The 19576-nt window shown below is 42.5% G+C and overlaps 1 protein-coding gene across 2 annotated transcripts in view; it reads left to right on the top strand.

Annotated features, from left to right (window-relative positions):
• The window catches only part of sbf1 (SET binding factor 1), a 79629-nt gene that overhangs the window by 44060 nt on the left and 15993 nt on the right, over positions 1–19576 (top strand). For both annotated transcript variants that reach the window (XM_083934993.1, XM_083934992.1), the window contains exons 7-24: positions 260–392; positions 537–645; positions 2098–2211; positions 8156–8233; positions 9223–9336; positions 9501–9629; positions 10805–10903; positions 11094–11301; positions 11659–11771; positions 12152–12301; positions 13017–13085; positions 13238–13399; positions 13590–13855; positions 15554–15726; positions 15820–15893; positions 17471–17663; positions 17769–17896; positions 17994–18169. In XM_083934993.1, coding sequence (XP_083791119.1) covers positions 260–392; positions 537–645; positions 2098–2211; positions 8156–8233; positions 9223–9336; positions 9501–9629; positions 10805–10903; positions 11094–11301; positions 11659–11771; positions 12152–12301; positions 13017–13085; positions 13238–13399; positions 13590–13855; positions 15554–15726; positions 15820–15893; positions 17471–17663; positions 17769–17896; positions 17994–18169 — 2488 coding nt within the window. The remainder of the gene's footprint in view (positions 1–259; positions 393–536; positions 646–2097; positions 2212–8155; positions 8234–9222; positions 9337–9500; positions 9630–10804; positions 10904–11093; positions 11302–11658; positions 11772–12151; positions 12302–13016; positions 13086–13237; positions 13400–13589; positions 13856–15553; positions 15727–15819; positions 15894–17470; positions 17664–17768; positions 17897–17993; positions 18170–19576) is intronic.

The following is a 19576-nucleotide window of genomic DNA, read 5'->3' as shown; positions in this document are numbered from 1 at the left end:
GAAATGAACCATGCACCTTTTAACTAACCTACAAATTTTCTAGAACTGCGCAGAAAGCCTGTTTCTTGCCATATCAGTAATAGAGGAATTCCACCCCCTCAATGTGGCCTCAGTTTTCAGTTGCAGCAGACTTTCACATCATTAGTTTCTCCGGATAACTAACCTGCACTTCTACTGGTGAACATATGATGAAGATGATGAATTAGTTTTCTGTCCTGGACTCCCTGTGATGCTTTGTCCGTCCTCTCTCCTCCCTCAGGTATAATCAACGTGTTGTATCTGTTCTGTGCCGCCCTGACGGAACATAAGATCCTGTTCCTGTCCAGCAGCTACCAGAGACTAACAGACGCCTGCCGGGGATTGCTGGCCATCATGTTCCCGCTCAAATACAGGTGCAGTTGCACTCCAGTCTCTCCATGCTTTGTCTTTTGATCTTTATTTTGGTCCCATCTGATCTAATATCTAATGGGTAAAGCAGAGTATACTGTAGTTGAGAGCAGACGTGTTCAAGCGTTTTCTATTTGTGTCCCTTTCAGCTTCACCTACGTTCCCATCCTGCCAGGGAAACTACTAGAGGTCCTGAGCACCCCCACCCCTTTCATCATCGGTGTCAATTCGTTCTTTCGCTCGGAGACACAAGAATTGGTAGGTTCTCATCACCACAGTGCGACAGACCAATGTAACAATGTTACTGTTTATCTGGGTTAGACAAAGTGACCTCATCACACAGAGACAATCACAGGTTTGTTGTCTCTCAACAACTCCCCTGCTTTTTTAAACATTAGATCTTGAAGATTTCCTATTAATATTCAACGAGATGCCGTTAATTATGTCCAAGCAGAAACCTTTATTTGAGGGGGGAAATGGTAAAATTAGTCCTGGCACAATAAACCTAAAGCCTACATTTTAAGTAAAAGAAGACAAGGCAGAATCTTCAGGAAAAAAATGGCCTCCTTTATTTTCTTTTTACTTCCTTACTAGTGAGAGAGTTGGGCTTGTGACTGCCCTGCCATTTGTTTGAATCTTGGCTTGAATGGTCTTAGTTGGTGTCAATAATGTTGATAGTGGAGAATGCGAACTCAACAGCTGTAAGTCGATCCAAACATGGTAAAAGTGTGCACTGCGTCAAGGTTATTAATTATTCTCATTGATTTATAACAAAATTGGTCATGAATCCAGATAGAAACATCACTCAGTCCGGATCCGGCCCAGTGCCTTCTGCCCAGCCTCCATTGTCCCATTTGACACCGTAGTTGTTTTATTGGAGATTGTTGGCAGTGCGTTCTGAAGAAAAAGTGAACCTTTTGAACTGAAAACAACCAGGTGTGCAGTCTGAAGCAGCAGTAAACATTGGCACCACACAGCTAGCTGGAGGAAAAAATGCCAACTCCACACAACCCACTCCATCAACAGTAAACAAACAACCAGTGTCATTAAAAAAACAGCATGCACTGTGTGAAAGATAGCCAGCTGGAACACCTGCTGCGGAAAGGAAACGTGATTCAATAAAAATAATCTTAGTTAAAACATGGATCTGAGGTTGCAATTCCAATGTGTAATGTAAACTCTCACTGACCCGTGAAGTAACGGGTCATCTGTCTTTTAATTAACTGCCCATTTGGCTATTTGCTACCTGCCTACCTTTGTAGATTCTAAAACAATGCTCTGTACAGACAAATTATAGCAATATATATTTATATGTGATAATAATTACTGTCTAGATGTCATGATGAGAGAGAATGATTAGCTGTTGTCTTATTAAAGCTTGATGAGAGTGTAATGAACCCTCCTGTTACAGAGGTCTGACTGTCAATGACACACTGTGTTTTGTGCAGCAGTCCCACGGCCATAATGGCTGTACGAGCAGTCAGGGTCAGGGGTCAGAGGTTATCGTTTGGGCAGTCTTTCCTGCTGTCTGCAGTCAGACCTGTGTGTTTGGTTGTGTGACGGCGAACGTCCTGTAATGAGCAACTGTCGACAGAGACGACTTTGCCCGTCTCTGCGTTTTTCTTTCACTCGCTGTTATCAGCTCGTGTGTTATGCTGCGCTACAGCCTCGGAGGCAGAGACGAAAGAAATCTGTTTGTGTGTTTTTCAGTTGGATGTGATCATCGCTGACCTGGACGGCGGGACGGTGACCATACCCGAGTGTGTCCACATCTCCCTGCTGCCTGAACCGCTCCTCCAGCAGACCCAGACTGTGCTCTCCATGGTAAGAGCTGCAAGCTAAACTCTGAACACACCCATAATACACACAGACAGTGTGATCACTGGGACATCATTAATTCACTGGGTGGTTTCTACCAAGCAGTGAATTCACCAGTGGCGTTTTACGGCTGGAGATGCCAGTAAGCTTTTGAAGAATTGTTTTCCTCCTTTTTTTTTTCTTAGCATCACTTTTTCACGTCGCATTTCCGTTTTGCTGTAGATGGTTTTTAGTTCGTTTTGCTATTTTACTTACAAAATAAGTACAAATGACAGTACAGCACATCAATATCCCAAATATTCTCATCTCTCAAAATGAAATTGGGGGATCAGTCTGTGTGTTTCATTTATCTGTCACATGAAGTTCAACATGTACAGAAAAGTTTAAAAAGGACTCAAACCCCTTCACTTTTTGGTTTTGCAGATTACATTTTTTTAAAAATGGATAAAACTGCCATGGTTTGTCATCAATCCCACCTCAGTAACCAATAATGACAAAGTGAAAACACGTTTTAGAATTTTTTACTTACATTTTTTATTGAAAATGAAAAAAATGAAAATTCCTATTAACATTGAAAACGCTGCTCTTGTTTTTACTGTTAATTTAAGCTTTTTAATTTATTTTACAAGTGGCACAGATAGTTTTAGTTTCAGCTCTTCAGTCTTCTGTGTTTTTATTTTGGGACTGAGTTTTAGTTGAAACCTGGTTATATAACCACATCACCCTCACACATACAGTATCATAAAAAATGAACCGGCACTGTACTATTATATTCATATCAAACACTTCAGATAATGCCAGCTCATATTAAACACTTGACTGCATCCTGCAGCTTCCAGTATTCCAGTGCTCCAGTGCCAACCCTTTCTGAGAAATAATTTTTATCTGTTTAAGAGTGTAAACAAATGATTTAATCCAGCTTCCTTATTTCTTATTGATATTTGCAGATTGCATGAATGCATTTGTTTCCTGCTTCCCTTTGTGGCTACTGTTAACTGTGTGTGTATGTCACATAACATGTGGGATGGTACAGTAAACAGTGGGGTTGTTGTCTCAGGTGTGTGGATCACAATGGAGCTGTTGGAGGAAGTGACTCACTTTATGATCAATTTACTGGATAAACTGTAAATGATTGCAGTCACGTGGGAAACATAATAAGGAATAATGGGTTAGTACAATGAAGTGTTCTGGGCGTGTCTGGAACGTGCTCCTTAAATGTGTTCGATTAAAGATGCTCATGGGCGGCACAGCTATAAACCGTCTGCTGCACAAACTTTTGCTGACAGTGTTTGTTTACAGAATCATACAGCACTCATAAGAAGGATCAAATTTCCTGAAGTTTTTCATGTTTTATTCTTTTACAGCAAAACAGTGAATGTAATTTGGACGTTATGACTCTGATTACTGAAACAAGACTTAAGAGTTTACATCCACGCTAGCATCTGTGAGCCTGCACTTCTGCCGAATGCTCACATCAGCGTATTAACATCCAATCGCTGTTGAGATATTTCAGTCTCAAACCTCAGGAGTGGATTAGAAACACATTTGTTGTTCACTGAATGTCTCCACGCATCTTGATTGCAATTTTTCTGCCTTTTTTTGTTGCAAAAACTGCTCTAAGGTGCCGTGTGCAATAAAATGAAGAGTATATGTAAAATAAAAAGCTATGTGACGCCATTTCTTAATTACCTCAAACATAATTTTGTTTGTGTTTTCTAAAAGAGGTTTTGATGTAAAAGAAACAAACATACACCCGTACCAATGTCTCTGTGATAGAGCCGATATATCGGTCTGGCTCTAGCTTTTATATTCAAGGACATTATTAAAAAATGAAATCTTCATTCATTCATAGAAAGTCAATATAACCATTTTAGGTGAAAGTAACTGCTTAGAGTAAGATAAAGCCAGTTCAGGACAAACACTGTCATTCTATCTCTGTAACCAGTGGATTGCTTCTAGCTATCTTGATGGCACAGAGTCAGTTGTGGGAAAGTCCTCCTCACGTTTTATGAAGCCTTCCTGGATAGTCTGGTTTGTTTGCTGTAGTCGTGATTTCTATCACGTTTGAAACAAGATGATTCATTGTCTTTTATTAGCCTCTGACTGATGAGTTTCTGGTAAAAGGTTTGCACAAACCGGAGGACCAGAGTTTTCCCTCTGCTGGTTGCGCAGGATTGGAGTTTTTGGAAATGTGATGTCACTGAGGCAAAGGGGAGGATGTGTTTATTTGGGAGAGTTGGCGTTCACTGCTGTCCCAGCGCAGATATGCCAAGTGTGTGTTTAGATGCTGTGAGGAGCCTAAAGTTTGGGAATCAAACAAGCTCTTCCCACGGTCGTGTTTGAAATATTTGTGCTATTAAAAATGCATTGTCTTGTTTTTGTTACTTTAACAAAATAGAAACTAGAGATGCACTGTCTCTCTCTGTCTCTCTGCAGACATAAAGTAAAAAAGCTGCTAATAGATTCTGCAGTTGCAGCTGGATGATATGCTGCATAAAAGAACACATATTCTGCAGTTATAAATATTAATTTGTTGTTGTTGACTCATCTATGACAACACTTCTTGACATGCTTACTTATGCTAACCAAGAATAAGCCGCATAGTAGTGATATTAAATAGGGATCAACCAATATGGATTTTTTTAGGGCCGATGCAGACACCGTTTTTTTTCAGCCTTAGCCCATGACTGATACGGACTGACGATTTTCTTGAGCAGATATTTGTAGTTGATAATACTTTTGCTCCCTCAATTTACATCATAAAAAGAACACAATGATGATAACATATGTTACGGGTCTCAAATTAAAAAAAAAAGAACATTAATTAACCTTAAAAAAGGCGTCTCCAGCAACACGGAGCTGCCTGTGGACGCCTGTCTGTGAACAATGCTGGGAAAAAACTATCGCCTGATGCAGATGCACGTAAAAAACGCAAATATCGGCCGATAATATCTCAGCTTTGTTTCTTTTCCATACTAAGCCAATGTAAACATGGCGAGGGTAAATTAGACTGTTTTAAAACACCAGTGTCTGTGATTGTCGTGTACTGTAAATCATCCAGCTCTTTATAAATTGAGGCATTTGTCTCTTGATTTCTCATCTAGAAAATAATATTTTCAACCAAAACCATGTCTAAATTCATCTTCCTGCAACCACCTTCACCGTTCAACAGTTAATGTTCTGAGCCCAGACAGCACATTATGACTTTCCCTACGTCTGCTTCCCTGCAGTCACTGACTCTGCCCCTCCTCTTGTCTTCTAACACAAAATTTGTGCACAACTTTGTTATGTGCTGCTTTTATCTCAATTGTATCCTTCTAATTGTGTTATTATCTTTAGTATTCATCTATGCGGATGTCCTTATGATTGCATCATGTCATGGAGGGATGACAGTGAGGATGTTATTGTTGTTGTACACATTAACTTATAATAGAATACCCTGAAGGCACTGTAAACCCTTTTTTAGGACTTCTGACCTGTAAAAGAATGTGTACATCCCAACAGCAGCATATTAGTTCGAACCACCAGCTGTGTGTCAAAGTATCTTCAAGAAAAACGCTGAACCTCAACACTTACTGGAGCATCTGCTAAATGCCTGAGATGACAGGCCTCAGCATAAACTGATGTAATGAAATAAAACATGTTTTTGTGGCTTCTAACCTGGAGACTGCTGTGTGCTGTGGTCCTTGCTCTGCATTGATGGAATGGAAGCTGGAAGTTCACTGGGTTATAGGCCTCTGTCTCTGTGTACAGACACCAACACCAGATTTATATACTGGACGATGATAGCTCCCATTGGGCAGATTTTCTCCTGCTTAGCTTGTGTTGGATTTATCTGGGTGGAGGATGAAGGACTTAAACAGTATCAGCCAGTCCAATCAGCTGACATAGGTGGAATTGACCTCCCTCACCGAAACCAGACACAAGAGGGATAGAGATAACCGCAAAGCTGGAAAACTGATGAGGGAGTTTGTGCAGTGGGTCTTTGATTTTATTTGTTGAATTGTGTGACACCGTTCCTTGGGAAGGTAGAAGCTGGTTTTGGGTGAAGGCTGCGGGAACGATGATGCTGTAGATTGTTGGGCAGCAACCGTGAATCAGGGCTTAGCTGCTGCGCTCTTCTTACACTCAGCTGAATGAATTTCCACAGAACGGCCAGAGACCAAAGGCTGTTTCCAAGGTACTGTCTGTTGATCAGGCTCTGGATATGTGATATGTTGCCGCGGCTACTACGTCTGTCTCTGTCTTTACTTAAAGCTAGACAAAAGACAAGACAACTGTTTCTTTTGTTTCCAAATTTGTACAGGCTTCAGAGCAAAACATGACAAAACTTCATCAAGTTATTATGGTGTTTTTAAAGAAAATGCCTCAGTTCAAAGGCCTCCAAAGGCACTGCAGTGAATCACAGATCAGTTGTTTTTAGAATTCTCATATATTGTGATGTTCATTCATGACCCACAATAGTGTAGTAGTAGGGAATGGTGGCATTATCATTGTCGATTGATCTGCTGGTTATTTTCTCTATTAATGGATTGTTTTGTCTGTACAATAATAATACAAACCAGAAATGCAGACATCAAGATACACACATAACAGACATTAAAATAGACTCATCTAAAGCAAGTCTAAACAAATGGGTCTTAGGCTATTTTTTTTAAAAGTGTCCACAGATCTTAAGGTTAGGAAGAGTCAGAGGACCTCAGAGACCTGTGCTGCAGCTCTTTAATGCAAGCAGGTGTCTGTCAACACAAGGCTCTAAAGGTGCTCACTAGGATTTTAAATTAATCCTAGGAAAACACTAGGAATCAAGATTGGAGTATCATGCAACCTTTTAGAACAACATTTTGGATCACTTGTAAACGATTCAGGGAAGGCTTCCTGAGGCAGGTAAAAATGTCAGAAAATCGGCTATATACCTTAGTTTCCCATAGTCCAAGGTGAAGTTAAACATTCATTTTTACATTGTGATTGGATCCTGTCCTAGGTCGTACCTGTTAAGTGTCTGCTGGCATGCTATTACAGGAAATCACTTAGTTTCGTTTGTCCCCAAAGCAATTTCAGTCAAAAGCAACTGGATTTGGTTATTTGTCTAGAGGGACGTTTCACCCAAGAGGCTTCATCAGTTCATGTACGCATCTGACCAGGCTGGGACTGGTCCAAGTAAATGGTGTGGATATCCAGGTATTTAACCTCTCACAAGGTCGATGATGTCACTGAAACCCTTTCTGCTCCAAGTGTCAACGACAGTCGTTAGAGTGGCAGTCATTGGTGGGTGGTTTCGACTTCGTTAGTGCTCTATTGAGTTTTAACGACAAGTAGTTGGAGTCACAGGAGGCCTTTTGTGAACAGTTGTTCTTTGAGGTTAGATTGTTGAATCTCCTGGGAAGGGATGAAAGGGCGGCATTGTAAATTGGAGATATATGGTGTCTTAGACCTCCTCCTCTGTTAAGCGATGGTTTCTCTACTTTTACATAGACGGCTTCTTTTACTCCTCTTTCAAACCAAAAAAACAACCACTGCATAAACACACTAATAGAGCACTAACAAAGTCCAAACCAACTTCCAACCAACAACTGTCACTCTGATGACAGTCGGACTTGGAGCACAAAGGGTTCCAGTGACATCATCGGCCTTGTGAGAGGTTAAATACCGGGATCTCACACCAGTTGCTTGGACCAGTCCCAGCCTGGTCAGATGCGTACATGAACTGATGAAGCCTCTTGGATGAGAGGTGAAACGTCTTCCTAGACAAATAACCAAGTCCAGTTGTTTTTGACTGAAATTGCTTTGGGGATAACGATGACCTGGACAAATGAGAACATTCACAGGCTTACTTTGAGTTTTTTTTGCCTGAGTTACCCGAAATTCCACTGATGCTGCAGGAAGCTTCAGTAGATCTGCTGTGAGAGGTAGTTAGATAGTGATTGATGGTGGCTTCATGTTGTTGTAGGTTTTGGATCCAGAGCTGGAAGTCGCTGATCATGCCTTTCCCCCACTCTCCACACAACCCTCAGCACTCAAGATCCAGGTGAGAAAAACCCTCTGCTGATAACCTGTTGTCTTCTCTCAGCACCTCTGTTCTCAGAAGAACAGGAAGTCTCTGATTTGACACAGTCTTTTTACTATATTTCTTGTCACAGTTAAAAACAAAAGTTTTTAATTTGCTCTAGTCCTGATTGTACAGCACTTCTCATGAATGTAGACCGTAAAGTCGACCCAATGACACATTCTGGGCACAGCATTAACTACAAGATGCAACACGTTTCAATAGACAGCATAATGACTTACTGCAATCCACGTTGCATCTGATTAAATTAACTATTGTTGCAGCCAAATTGCTCATACCCTCAAACCTAACTGTTGTCTAAAGTGGTCAGATTTAGTCTCAAGCTGTACGTTCTTGTTGCTCTGAGATGCCTAATGTCTTAAAGTGTAATTCCAGCGCAAAATCATCCCATGGTCTTTTTTGGAACTGACATACATCAAATAAGCCATCAAAACAGTTGTTACGTGTATAAACCATTAACGGATAAATCCGACAGAGTCGCTGCCGGATGCAGCTAACACTGATTAGCTCGGGGCAGTATGGTGAAGGCATTTAAACGTCTTTTTTTAACCACTAATACTGCTCAAAATAACACCAAACCTCTGCAGAAGCATGAGAAGAGTCCTTACACAGAAAAAAAAGCACCAACAGTGTTGTCAATGTTTCAATGTCTTCACCTTAACTTCCCGAGCTAATCAGTGTTAGCCACATCCGGCTGTTAGCGACTCTACTGGATTTCTCCGTTAATAGTTCATTCACGAAAAAACTGTCTGGATGACTGATTTGATGAGTGTAGGATTCCGGTAAAGATCCTGGGATGATTTGGGGCTGGAATTACACTTTTATAGCTAGGTTTTATATTTTATTCTTGTTGGTGTGAAAAAAGGTGTTGAGAAGGTCAAAAATGGAACTGCATAAATCTGCGGCTCCAGAATTTTTTGCGTGTTGGCTTTAACTTGACTGTGTTTCAGGATAAGGAGATCCGGGGAGTCTTCCTGTGGCTGTTCGCTCGGCTCTTCCAGGGCTATCGCTGGTGTTTACACATCATCCGTATTCACCCAGAACCAGTGATCCGTTTCCATAAGGTCGGTACTGCATATCATTATATTTCTGACCAAGGAAAGGTCTTTGTGTGTGTGTGTGTGTGTGTGTGTGTGTGTGTGTGTGTGTGTGTGTGTGTGTGTGTGTGTGTGTTCTGAGTTTCCTGAATGAGAACAGCATCTGATCAGTGTAGCGTGTGTTTCCACAGGCTGCCTTCCTGGGTCAGAGGTCGCTCACAGAGGATGACTTCCTCATGAAGGTGTTGGACGGCATGGCGTTTGCAGGCTTCGTGTCAGAGAGAGGGCCTCCTTACAGAGCCACAGACCTGTTTGATGACGTGAGTCCGTCAGCACATTGCACACACTTTGTTGTGCCTGTCACTGTTTGACTGCTGGTAACTGAACATGCGCAGCTCAAATGTGAATGATAGTTGCCATAATTTGAGGTAAACATCAGAGCCTGACCAATATGGGTTTTTGAGACCGATGCCAATTTTAGAGGCGAAAGATTCACAGACTGCTGATATGGCGGCTGATTTAGTACATTTTTGATTTTGATAGACTTTTTATATGTGGATTTTTAAGATACTCAGAAGGCTGTTTTTTTTAAACATATATTTTTATTAAAGAATATTTATTCCTCATTATTATACATTATATACTGTACATTTAATGTTGCCAACCAATTCTAGAAATACATAGCTAATGTTTAGCATCAGTCATTTTAAATGACTAAAAATGAATTTAAAGGTTGAATATGTAGAATGAGCGGAACACCGCCATCAAGATCGTGGTCGCAACGACAAAAAATAATTCCAGCACTCGGGTTGCCAGGTTGGTCAGACCCGGCCCAGTAGCCTGAGGCGACCTGAGTCAGTTTGAGTCTGTGTGAACCCATCCCCTCCAGCAAATCACACCATAAAAACAAGTATGGCAGAGAAGTTTGACGGACAGTTAGCGTTAGCCGTTGAAGCTAAGTTAACATGAAAGTTAGCTTACCGATAAAGGAGAAACATAGCCATTTGGGCGTATGTTTTAATGCCATTGAACTCCTTTCTCTCAGTCCATGGAGTGAATGCTTGGCCTATACCATCCCCTCGCTCAGCTGCTGGGACAAATACGCAGCTGCAGGATTGGCAAACTCCATTTCACCCAGTGCCAGCCTACAGTAGCTGCACCCAACAAGAGACAACCCTGGCAACCAGCAACGCCCAACATTTAAAAAAAATATTAATTCAGACTAAAATTTTTTTTCTTTCGGAAAAGCAATACTTTCATTCTGTTTCCCTGAAAACGCCCCTTGGGTGTATTACTTCTTAATTAATATAGCTTTTAGTAAAGATTCAACATATTCAACTTTTAATTTAAAGACTAAAAATAAATACATGGATAAATAAAATAAATATTTAAATACAAATCAGGTTCAGTCTTAGTCCATTTCTAACTATTTAAATAAGGGAAAAAAAGAATAGAAATAGCAAACTAAACTTGCCTCTTTGTCCTGTTTCCACAGCTGGTGGCCAATCACGTGGAGCGGATACGAGAAGAGGAGACCTGTCCACACAAAGTCATGAACCACGTCAAAGAGTTGGCTGAGCAGCTCTTCAAAAATGTATGTTTTTTAAGGAAAATGATTACAAATGGCATTTCTCAAAGGCTACCTATTACTTATCCCTTATTCTGCTGGTTTCCTGTTAGTCCTGCTGTCTTTCTTATGGGTTTCCTCTTGTGAGAGTCCGTTCTGTTTTTGTTCAGTCCCTTCTTTGTTTTCCATACTGTTCCTTCTTTATTCCTGCCTCTAGGAGAATCCATACCCCGCTGTGGCGATGCACAAAGTCCAGCGACCGTCAGAAAACAGCCAAAACACCAAGCAGAATCAGGCGCCGTTCCCTGTGCTGGACGATGTAGCGGTCCAGCTCTTCATCGACCATGCCGCCGCCAAGCTCAAGACTGCACCTCCTGTGGTCAAGGCGGAGCTCAAGGGCATGGTGCCATCGGGGCCCCCACTGGGTGAGCTGAGGAGAGGGCTCAGACTGTGTTTATGTGTAGATTGGTTATTTGGTCAATTTCAGGTCTTAAAATGTTTGGATTATTTGTAATGAGAAGACTGAAAAAGAAGTGAAAACAAGCCAAAAAAGTTCATTGGTTAGACAGAAGGTGGTCACGACTTGACAAAAGTCTGTTGAAAGGCAGCAGGTGTTGTGTTTGATAGGCATTTGCAAAAATGTAACACAGAGTTCAATATCCCCACTTTCCCCTGCAAACCTTTCACTCTGACAGTCAGTGTCACAGCGTGTGTTTAATGGGGTGGAGTTCTGTTCTGCGGTGATGAATGAGTGTCTGATCTGTTCTCCCATGACTCCACAGGAGACACTGTGGACAGGAACGGAAACGTGATGGCTAACAGCGCCCGCCGGCTGGAGGTGGTCCGGAACTGCATCACATACATCTTTGAGAACAAGATGCTGGAGGCCAAGAAGGTAATGACGAAACACTCCTGACACATGGCTGGACTGACTGAACAGTTTGGGGAACTCTGCCACAAAACACTGCATACCGACTCAGCAGAAACCAAAGACCATTTACTTATGTTTTGCTTTTAAACTTTTAAAGGGGACACATTATGCTTCTAGCGTCATACATGTATTTTCTGTTTCTACTAGGACATGTTTACACTCTTTTAATGTTAAAAAAAATATTTTTTATTTTCCTCATGCTGGTCATGGCTTCTTCATCTGTATTCCCCCTCTGTCTGAGACGTTCTGTTGAGTGTAATGTGTCCTCATTTTGTGTTGTTGGTTTGATTTTGTGGAGCGACTTTTTGTGTGATTGAACTGTTATCCTCATCTTCTCTGTCCAGTTAATGCCAGCTGTACTGCGGGCATTAAAGGGTCGGGCAGCCCGGGTTTGTTTGACCCAGGAGCTCAATCAGCACGTCCTGCAGAACCGCGCTGTGCTGGATGATCAGCAGTTTGACTACATTGTCCGAATGATGAACTGCACATTACAGGTGAGCCTGATAATAATAGAATATCACTACAATCAATGATATAGCAAAAAATATAAAATACTTGAGTTAGATGTTCTTCATTAAATTGAAGCTTGGCAAGAAAACGTAGAGATAAACACAAAGAATAGCTCGATCATAAAGTGGTTGTTTGACAAATTGCAATTTTGAGCTGATGGAGGAAAAGTCAGAGGATCACCAAAGTCATTACTGTTCATCCTAGCATGGCTGAAAATGGTCTATTGAAAGTTTGAAATTTTCTTTTAATGATGCTTAAAGAGAAGTCATTTAGAAGAACATCTACAGTCACATGAGCCATTTTCTCTCAATAACTGCGGACAATGTCAGGAGAATCAGGTCTGGAGTTCCTGAATCTCTTCGTATCTCCAGTTAGACGTTTTCTTTAGTGTCTTTGCGTACAGTAAATCACCCTACTTCAAACCCCTCTGAGGTTTGTTTTCCTCCTTGCCACATGAAAGAATCATTCACCGTGATTTATCCGCACTTTTCCCTGCTATATTAACACATGGGCTCACCTAACAGACTTTGTACCAGGGCAGTGGGATCATAAACACTGTTTTTATATATCCATTATATATTTATTAGAGCAGATACAATGAATAATCCAATAATTAGCCTCAGGTGCTACATTTTGAATGCAGTTGGGTTTTATGGTCTTCAAGTTGGCAGCTGATGCATTGAGTCTGTTTCTGTTCAGGACTGCTCACATATAGATGAACACGGTATCGCCGCCGCCCTCCTTCCACTGGTCACAGCCTTCTGCAGAGTAAGTCCACTGAAAACCCCTCTGTGTTTTACAGTTGATTCAGTGTGGTTTGTGGGATGTCTTTGTTTAAACATGAATAGCCCAGTTCTGGTTGTTCAGACATTTAAAGGCTCGTCTCGCTCTTAAAGTGTCTTCCTGTGTTTGTCTGTCAGAAAATGGGCGCAGGCATCACTCAGTTCGCCTACAGCTGCGTACAGGAGCACATGGTGTGGACCACCATGCAGTTTTGGGAGGCCATGTTCTACAGCGACGTTCAGAACCACATCAGAGCTCTGTACCTGGAGACGGAGGAGGGGGAGCAACAGAACAACTCTGTGAGCAACTACTTATCACTCAATGTGCTACCAGAGTGAACAAATGATGACATGAGTGTAAAAAGTGTTTGGAAGAATTCTGCCACAACAGCTGTTAGACTAATGAGTCAGTCTCCTAACCTGCTGAGCCGAGTGTCACTTTGTCTTGAGATGATTAATCATTAACAAACCTCCTTGGATTGGTTGTCAGGAGCAGCAGGATGGGTCAGGCAGCGGGAGGGAAATCAGCGCCCTGGAGCTGGCGTCAGAGCAGAGCCGGCTGTGGCCCACGCTCAGCAAGGAAATGCAGATGGAGCGCGTGCAGAAGGAGGAGAGCACGGTGTTCAGCCAGGCCATCCACTACGCCAACAGGATGAGCTACCTGTTGCTGCCGCTGGACACCAGCAAGAACCGCCTGCTGAGGAGCTCTGGTCTCGGAGACGTAGAGAGCGTCAGCAACAGCTACGTCACAAACAGGTACGGACCGCTGTCAGGCTTCACAGAGACTTAAAGGGATCTGAGTTAAAAAAAACAACTAAAAAGAGTACGGCCTGCTCACAATATAGTTAATATCAATATGACATTATTAATAAGAGCACCACAATACAGCAAATATTTGCACAAGCTCTTATAAAAACAAATCAAATGAATGGATGGTTTTGTTACACTGTTTTGGATTATATTATATGGTAGTATGGAATTATTGACACTTCCAACATGTTTTCCTATATTTTTCCTTTTTATAAATTTCTTTTTATTTTCTATGTTTCAGTTTTCTTGATCTTCCAGTCAAATATAACATGTTTTGATAGAGGTGTTTGTGTTTGTTGCATTCATGAAGACGAACCTTTATTTAAAGTCCCAAGATCTCTGTAAACCTTTGGCAAGCAAAGATACTCATCCTCATCCTCTCCTCCTGCCTCTAAAACAGACATTATTTACATTCTGCTATCAGTGATCTGTTTCATTTTTCATTGAAATTAGAAATAAAATCAGAGTCAATTAAAAAGTGGGAACCTGTTAAATTTAATCTGAGCAGTTGGTTCACACAATATACGGCCAAAGGCCATACTTTTCGGGGCATTTTGCCTTTATTGAGAGGGTTGGACAGTAAAGAGGTGACAGGAAATGAGAAGAGAGAGAGAGAATGACATGCAAGAAAACGTCCACAGCCAGTTATCCAGCCGGTGGTGTTTCAGCCACGATATATGGTCTCTAGAATTAGGAAAAGGAGTTAGTGATGTCACTGCATCACAGCCAGATGTATGACTTTAAGTACAAGACAATGAGTGCATGGTTGCACTGTTGTTAAAGGTAACATATTGAACAGATAACGAGACGGAGGAAGCCTATATATCCATGAACGAGTTGGTAAGTGTGAGGACATGAAAACTTTTTGCAACCAAGTGAATCTACTTTACGCAAGACACATAAACATAACCATACACATATACGTAAACATCCCATATACTGTGTGTGCATGAGAAACTGTTCTCCGGTCAAAAAAGTACTTAACCTTAAAGGGACAGTTCAGCTTTTTTGCAGTGTGGTTGGATGGGGTTCATAGTCAGTGTGTTACCTACAGAAGAGGACAGTTGGCATGCTGCCAGTTTGGAGAAGCAGACTGGTGCACAGACACAGCAGCTGCAGCAAAACATACTTTAGTCACTTTAAAAAAGACCCACCTAAGAAATCATCAATATTAGTTTAAATGTACACTATATTTTGAATATTTTTACTGCTTTACCTTGCTGTCAGACAGCCCCTTTCTTTGGCACTACATCTTCTCACTGTTTTCCTACACAAAAGCACAACTGAGCTGTCCACTGCATTACTCCACAGATCAGCTGTTTGAGTCAGACTCTCTGGGGTTTATAGATATGCAAAAGCAAGAAAACGAAAATAAGTGATTGTAACCATGACATCAAAATGCTGCTCACACCTGGCAGCGTACCATTATCTACTGTTGGTGATACACTGACAAGTACCGCATACAACCACACTTCAAAAAAGCCCAACTATCCGGTGAAGTGGTACACAGGGGTTTGAATGTGTGATTGTTTCAGTCTGCTAAGCTAATAGAGTGCTGTGTTTTCTATTGTAGTGTTTTTCTTATGTTGGTTGGTTGGAATAAAAAAAATAAATGTTCAAAGCTGCCGTTTTTTTTTTTTGCAGTATTGCAGGCAGCATGGCGGAGAGCTACGACACGGAGAGCGGCTTCGAAGACGCAGAGAGCTCCGACGTGGCTAACTCTGTGGTGCGCTTTATTAACCGCTTCGTAGACAAAGTGTGTAATGAGAGCGGCGTGACCAACGAGCACCTGAAGGCCCTTCACACCATGATACCAGGTATGGAGGCACACTCACTGAACTCTCTTTGTACCAGCATCTCACCTGTCACTTCTGTCATCCACCTTCATCCTTCTGTCCCTTTCTTTGCAGATATTGTTCAGATGCACATCGAGACGTTAGACGCAGTCCACAGGGAAAGTAAGAGACTGCCTCCGATCCAAAAGGTAACCAATTCCTATTTTTACGTTCCACTGGACAAAGGCCACGCAGAACCCCAGCCAGCCCCGCCCACTCCCCTCTCCACCAATCCCTACAGCTCAGGCTCACAGTGTCACAGCAGGTACGCATGTCTGCCAGAGATAGAACAGTGTGACTCACAGCACGTCTGAGCAGTGCATGCTGGGTGATTGCTCTCCCTTGTTGTGCCGGTTGGTCTCTGAGGTCCGGTGGAGCTCGGCCCGGCTGCTGTAGCTCCCCAAGGCCCCGCAGAGCTGAGTGCCTTCAGTCTGAAGGGTGCCGTGTGTCGGAGAGGGACAGTGGCTACACTGAGCATCATGTGACTTGTTTTGTCGTTTCACATAAGACTCTTGTGTGGAACATGTAGCTGCTCGGCCCCCTGTAATGTCTCTCCACCGTCTCCCTGACTACACTCTCACATGTCCTGTCAGCATTTTCTTTTGTGGCATGCCAGTTGATGTTGTGAGCAGGTGGGATCAGTCCAGCTAGTGGAAATAACATTTACATTTGTGTGAAGTTTACAGCTACTGGAGTCTCAGCAGTTAAAAGCCTCCAGAGGAAACTCAGCCCTTTTTCGGCTGTGTGGTTGCAGCTAGAGTGCAGAGATGTGGGGTACTGGATGTTAACAGATTAGGAAACAGGGTACCAAAGTTGTAATTCATTTCCTTTCAGAGGTGGAGTTCCTTAGGAAGCTCTCCGGGCCTCACTGGTGGACAGGAAGTGATGTGAATGTCCAGAGGACAAAGCAGCCCACAGAGGCCTCTGAGAGCCCTGTAATCAAGCTTTGGATCCTCAGAGACTGTTCAAAACATGACAGTCGTTATTATTATTGTTTTTAAATAATTACGAGATGAACATCCCATCCCATAAACACACCCAAATGAAAATAATATAACATTTACTTCTGTGTATTTATCTTTATCGTTTGTAGCATCCTCTCTGCCAAGATCCCACCAATCCAGATCATGTTGTGTGTTTTGTAACAATCATTTCAGCATCAACCGTCATTTTTTCTGTCCAAACTTCCCAAACAGTGCAGGTCATCCAGACAGTAACCTCAGCATGGTTGTGCACGCATGAGATTTCATGAGTGGAGTGGCTGTTTGGTTCTGAAATCTTTTTTTTCTATGAGCGGAGCACTTTAAATGCCGATACCATCGTCGCTTATGTTCATTTATAGTGGAGAATCATAATTGCGATTAATATTTTAAACAGCCCCAATACTTCTCATGACACTTTGGATTCATCTCAAGACTCCCTTTGGGGTCCTGGAACCACAGATTTAGAGGGTTGTGTTTCTTAAATGAACACTATCAGGATCCTTGTAGTGTATCATTGTGCAGCCTGCTAAATGTCTACATTCCCTCTAAAATATCAGGCGCTTTGGAGTTTTCACAGTCAGAGATGCTGATGGATTTTATGGCATCTTCACAGAAATTGGATTACAAATATTTCCCATTCATCGCTAAATTGTTGCTATGGAAATATTTATTTATTTAAATATTTATAAGAATCTTTGTGAATTGTCATCATTAATCTTCCTCCTCTCTTTCTGTCCCTGCAGCCCAAGCTGCTGAGGCCCATGCTGTTGCCTGGTGAGGAGCTGGTGATGGATGGCATGAGGGTCCACCTGATCCCAGACGGCCGCGAGGAGGCCACAGGGCTGATGGGAGGTCCGCCTCTGCTCCCTGCTGAGGGCGCCATCTTCCTCACCACCTACCGGCTCATCTTCAAAGGCACACCCACCGACCCACTGGGTAGGAGATAATACACACACACACTCCCGGTTTCCATGACGTGTTTGGGTCAGGTCAGTGGATACTCTAAACCCTGCTCTCTGTCTGTGCATCTTCCTCCTGCAGTGGGTGAGCAGGTGGTGACTCGCTCATTCCCCATCGCCTCTCTGACCAAGGAGAAGAGGATCTCAGTCACTTTACCCATGGACCAGTTTGTCCAGGAGGGGCTACAGCTACGGTCCTGCACCTTCCAGGTACTGTTCCATTCTCCTATCATAAATATCCAGTCCCTCTTACTCTTTTCTTTGCTTACTGTCGTCTGGCTTCACCATTTCTCTTGTCTCTCTGTAGCTGATGAAGATTGCGTTTGACGAGGAGGTGGCGTCAGACCTGGCTGAGGTTTTCAGGAAGCACATGCACAAGCTGCGCTATCCTCAGCACGTCCAGGGCACCTTCGCCTTCACTGTGGGTCAGTGCGGGAAGATGGTGGTGGAGCACAAGGCAAAGGACAAGAACCAGTCGCTCAAGTAAGGAGCCATCTATGTAGAATGAATGAATTTATGCAAGAGACAATAAAGAACTAGGAAGACTTCTAGCTCTGCTCCAAGAAGACACCCATCAGCGCCATGTGCACCGTGTCTATCAAGGTCTGACCCACCAGAAGTAGACTGTTGGGTAAAGCCGGCTATTGGTCGCATGTTTCAGACGGTGTTCTCCTTCCCCTCCCCTATCTCTGCGCTCTTTTTAGTTTACATCAAATATGTTTTGAGCTTTTTCAAATGCTGATGCTACCAGATTTGATCAGTAACGTATTATAGTGAAACTCCGGCGTAAAATCATCCCTGGGTCTTTTTCGGCAAAAACACTCATCAAATAAGCCATCAAGACAATTTTTTTCATGTATCAACTATTAACACAGAAATCCGGTGCAGTCGCTAACAGCCGGATGTGGCTATCACTCATTAGCTCGGTGCAGTACATTGAAGAAATGCAATAATTCACAGTCACGTTGAAGTGTAATTCCAGGGCAAAAGCACATCATGGTCTTTTTCAACACTTACATACGGTAGATAAGGGAAACAGTTTTTCCCAGTATGAACAGAGAAATCCGGTATGGTCACTAACAGCCGGACATGGCTAACACTGATTAGCTCGGGGCAGCACGGGGAAGGCATTAAAACGTCTTTTTTAACCACTAATACTGCTGAAAATAACAGCAAACCTCTGCAGCAGCACGAGAAGAGTCCCTACACAGAAAACAAAGCACCAATGGGCTCCTTCCTTTGCGATTGACTTTGGTAATCCAATTGAATGGACTTTACTATGAGAGGAGCTGGTACAGGGGCCAGTAGGTGAGTCTTTAAAACACTCTTTTAATAAACTCTGGGTTCACTAACTACGCTGTTGGTGCTTTGTTTTCTGTGTAGGGACTCTTCTCATGCTGCTGCAGAGGTTTGCTGTTATTTTGAGCAGTAAGAGTGGTTAAAAAAGACGTTTGAATGCCTTCACCGTACTGCCCTGAGCTAATCAATGTTAGCCACATTCGCCTGTTAGCGTAAAATTGTCTCGATGGCTTATTTGATGAGTGTATTTGCCAAAAAAGACCCTGGGATGATTTTACGCCAGAATTTCACTTTAAGATGTGAGTGACAGTTTGCTCTCAAGTAAACTACGGTGCAGTTCATTAGGGAAAACCATAGACTGTGTAAAATATGGATGTAGTCTCTGTGAAGTCAGCCATAGGTTCCAGAGGAGTGAGTGTCTCCGGCCGTTGCCATGTTGACAGTGCCTGCTCCGCTTAACTCCTGGCTAATCGAAAACTGGGAAAAGAGGTGTACACTGATGGAGTTGAAGTGGGCCGAATGAAGCCTACAGTCAATGCTAGCCACCAATCAGTTAAATCGGTCACGCCTTTAATTATGCAGAACCATAAG

The sequence above is a fragment of the Echiichthys vipera genome, assembly GCF_963691815.1.
Source record: "Echiichthys vipera genome assembly, chromosome: 20".
NCBI classification, from domain to species: Eukaryota; Metazoa; Chordata; class Actinopteri; order Perciformes; family Trachinidae; genus Echiichthys; species Echiichthys vipera.
Note: the sequence above shows the minus strand (reverse complement) of the source record. Positions and strands in the feature narration are given on the sequence as shown.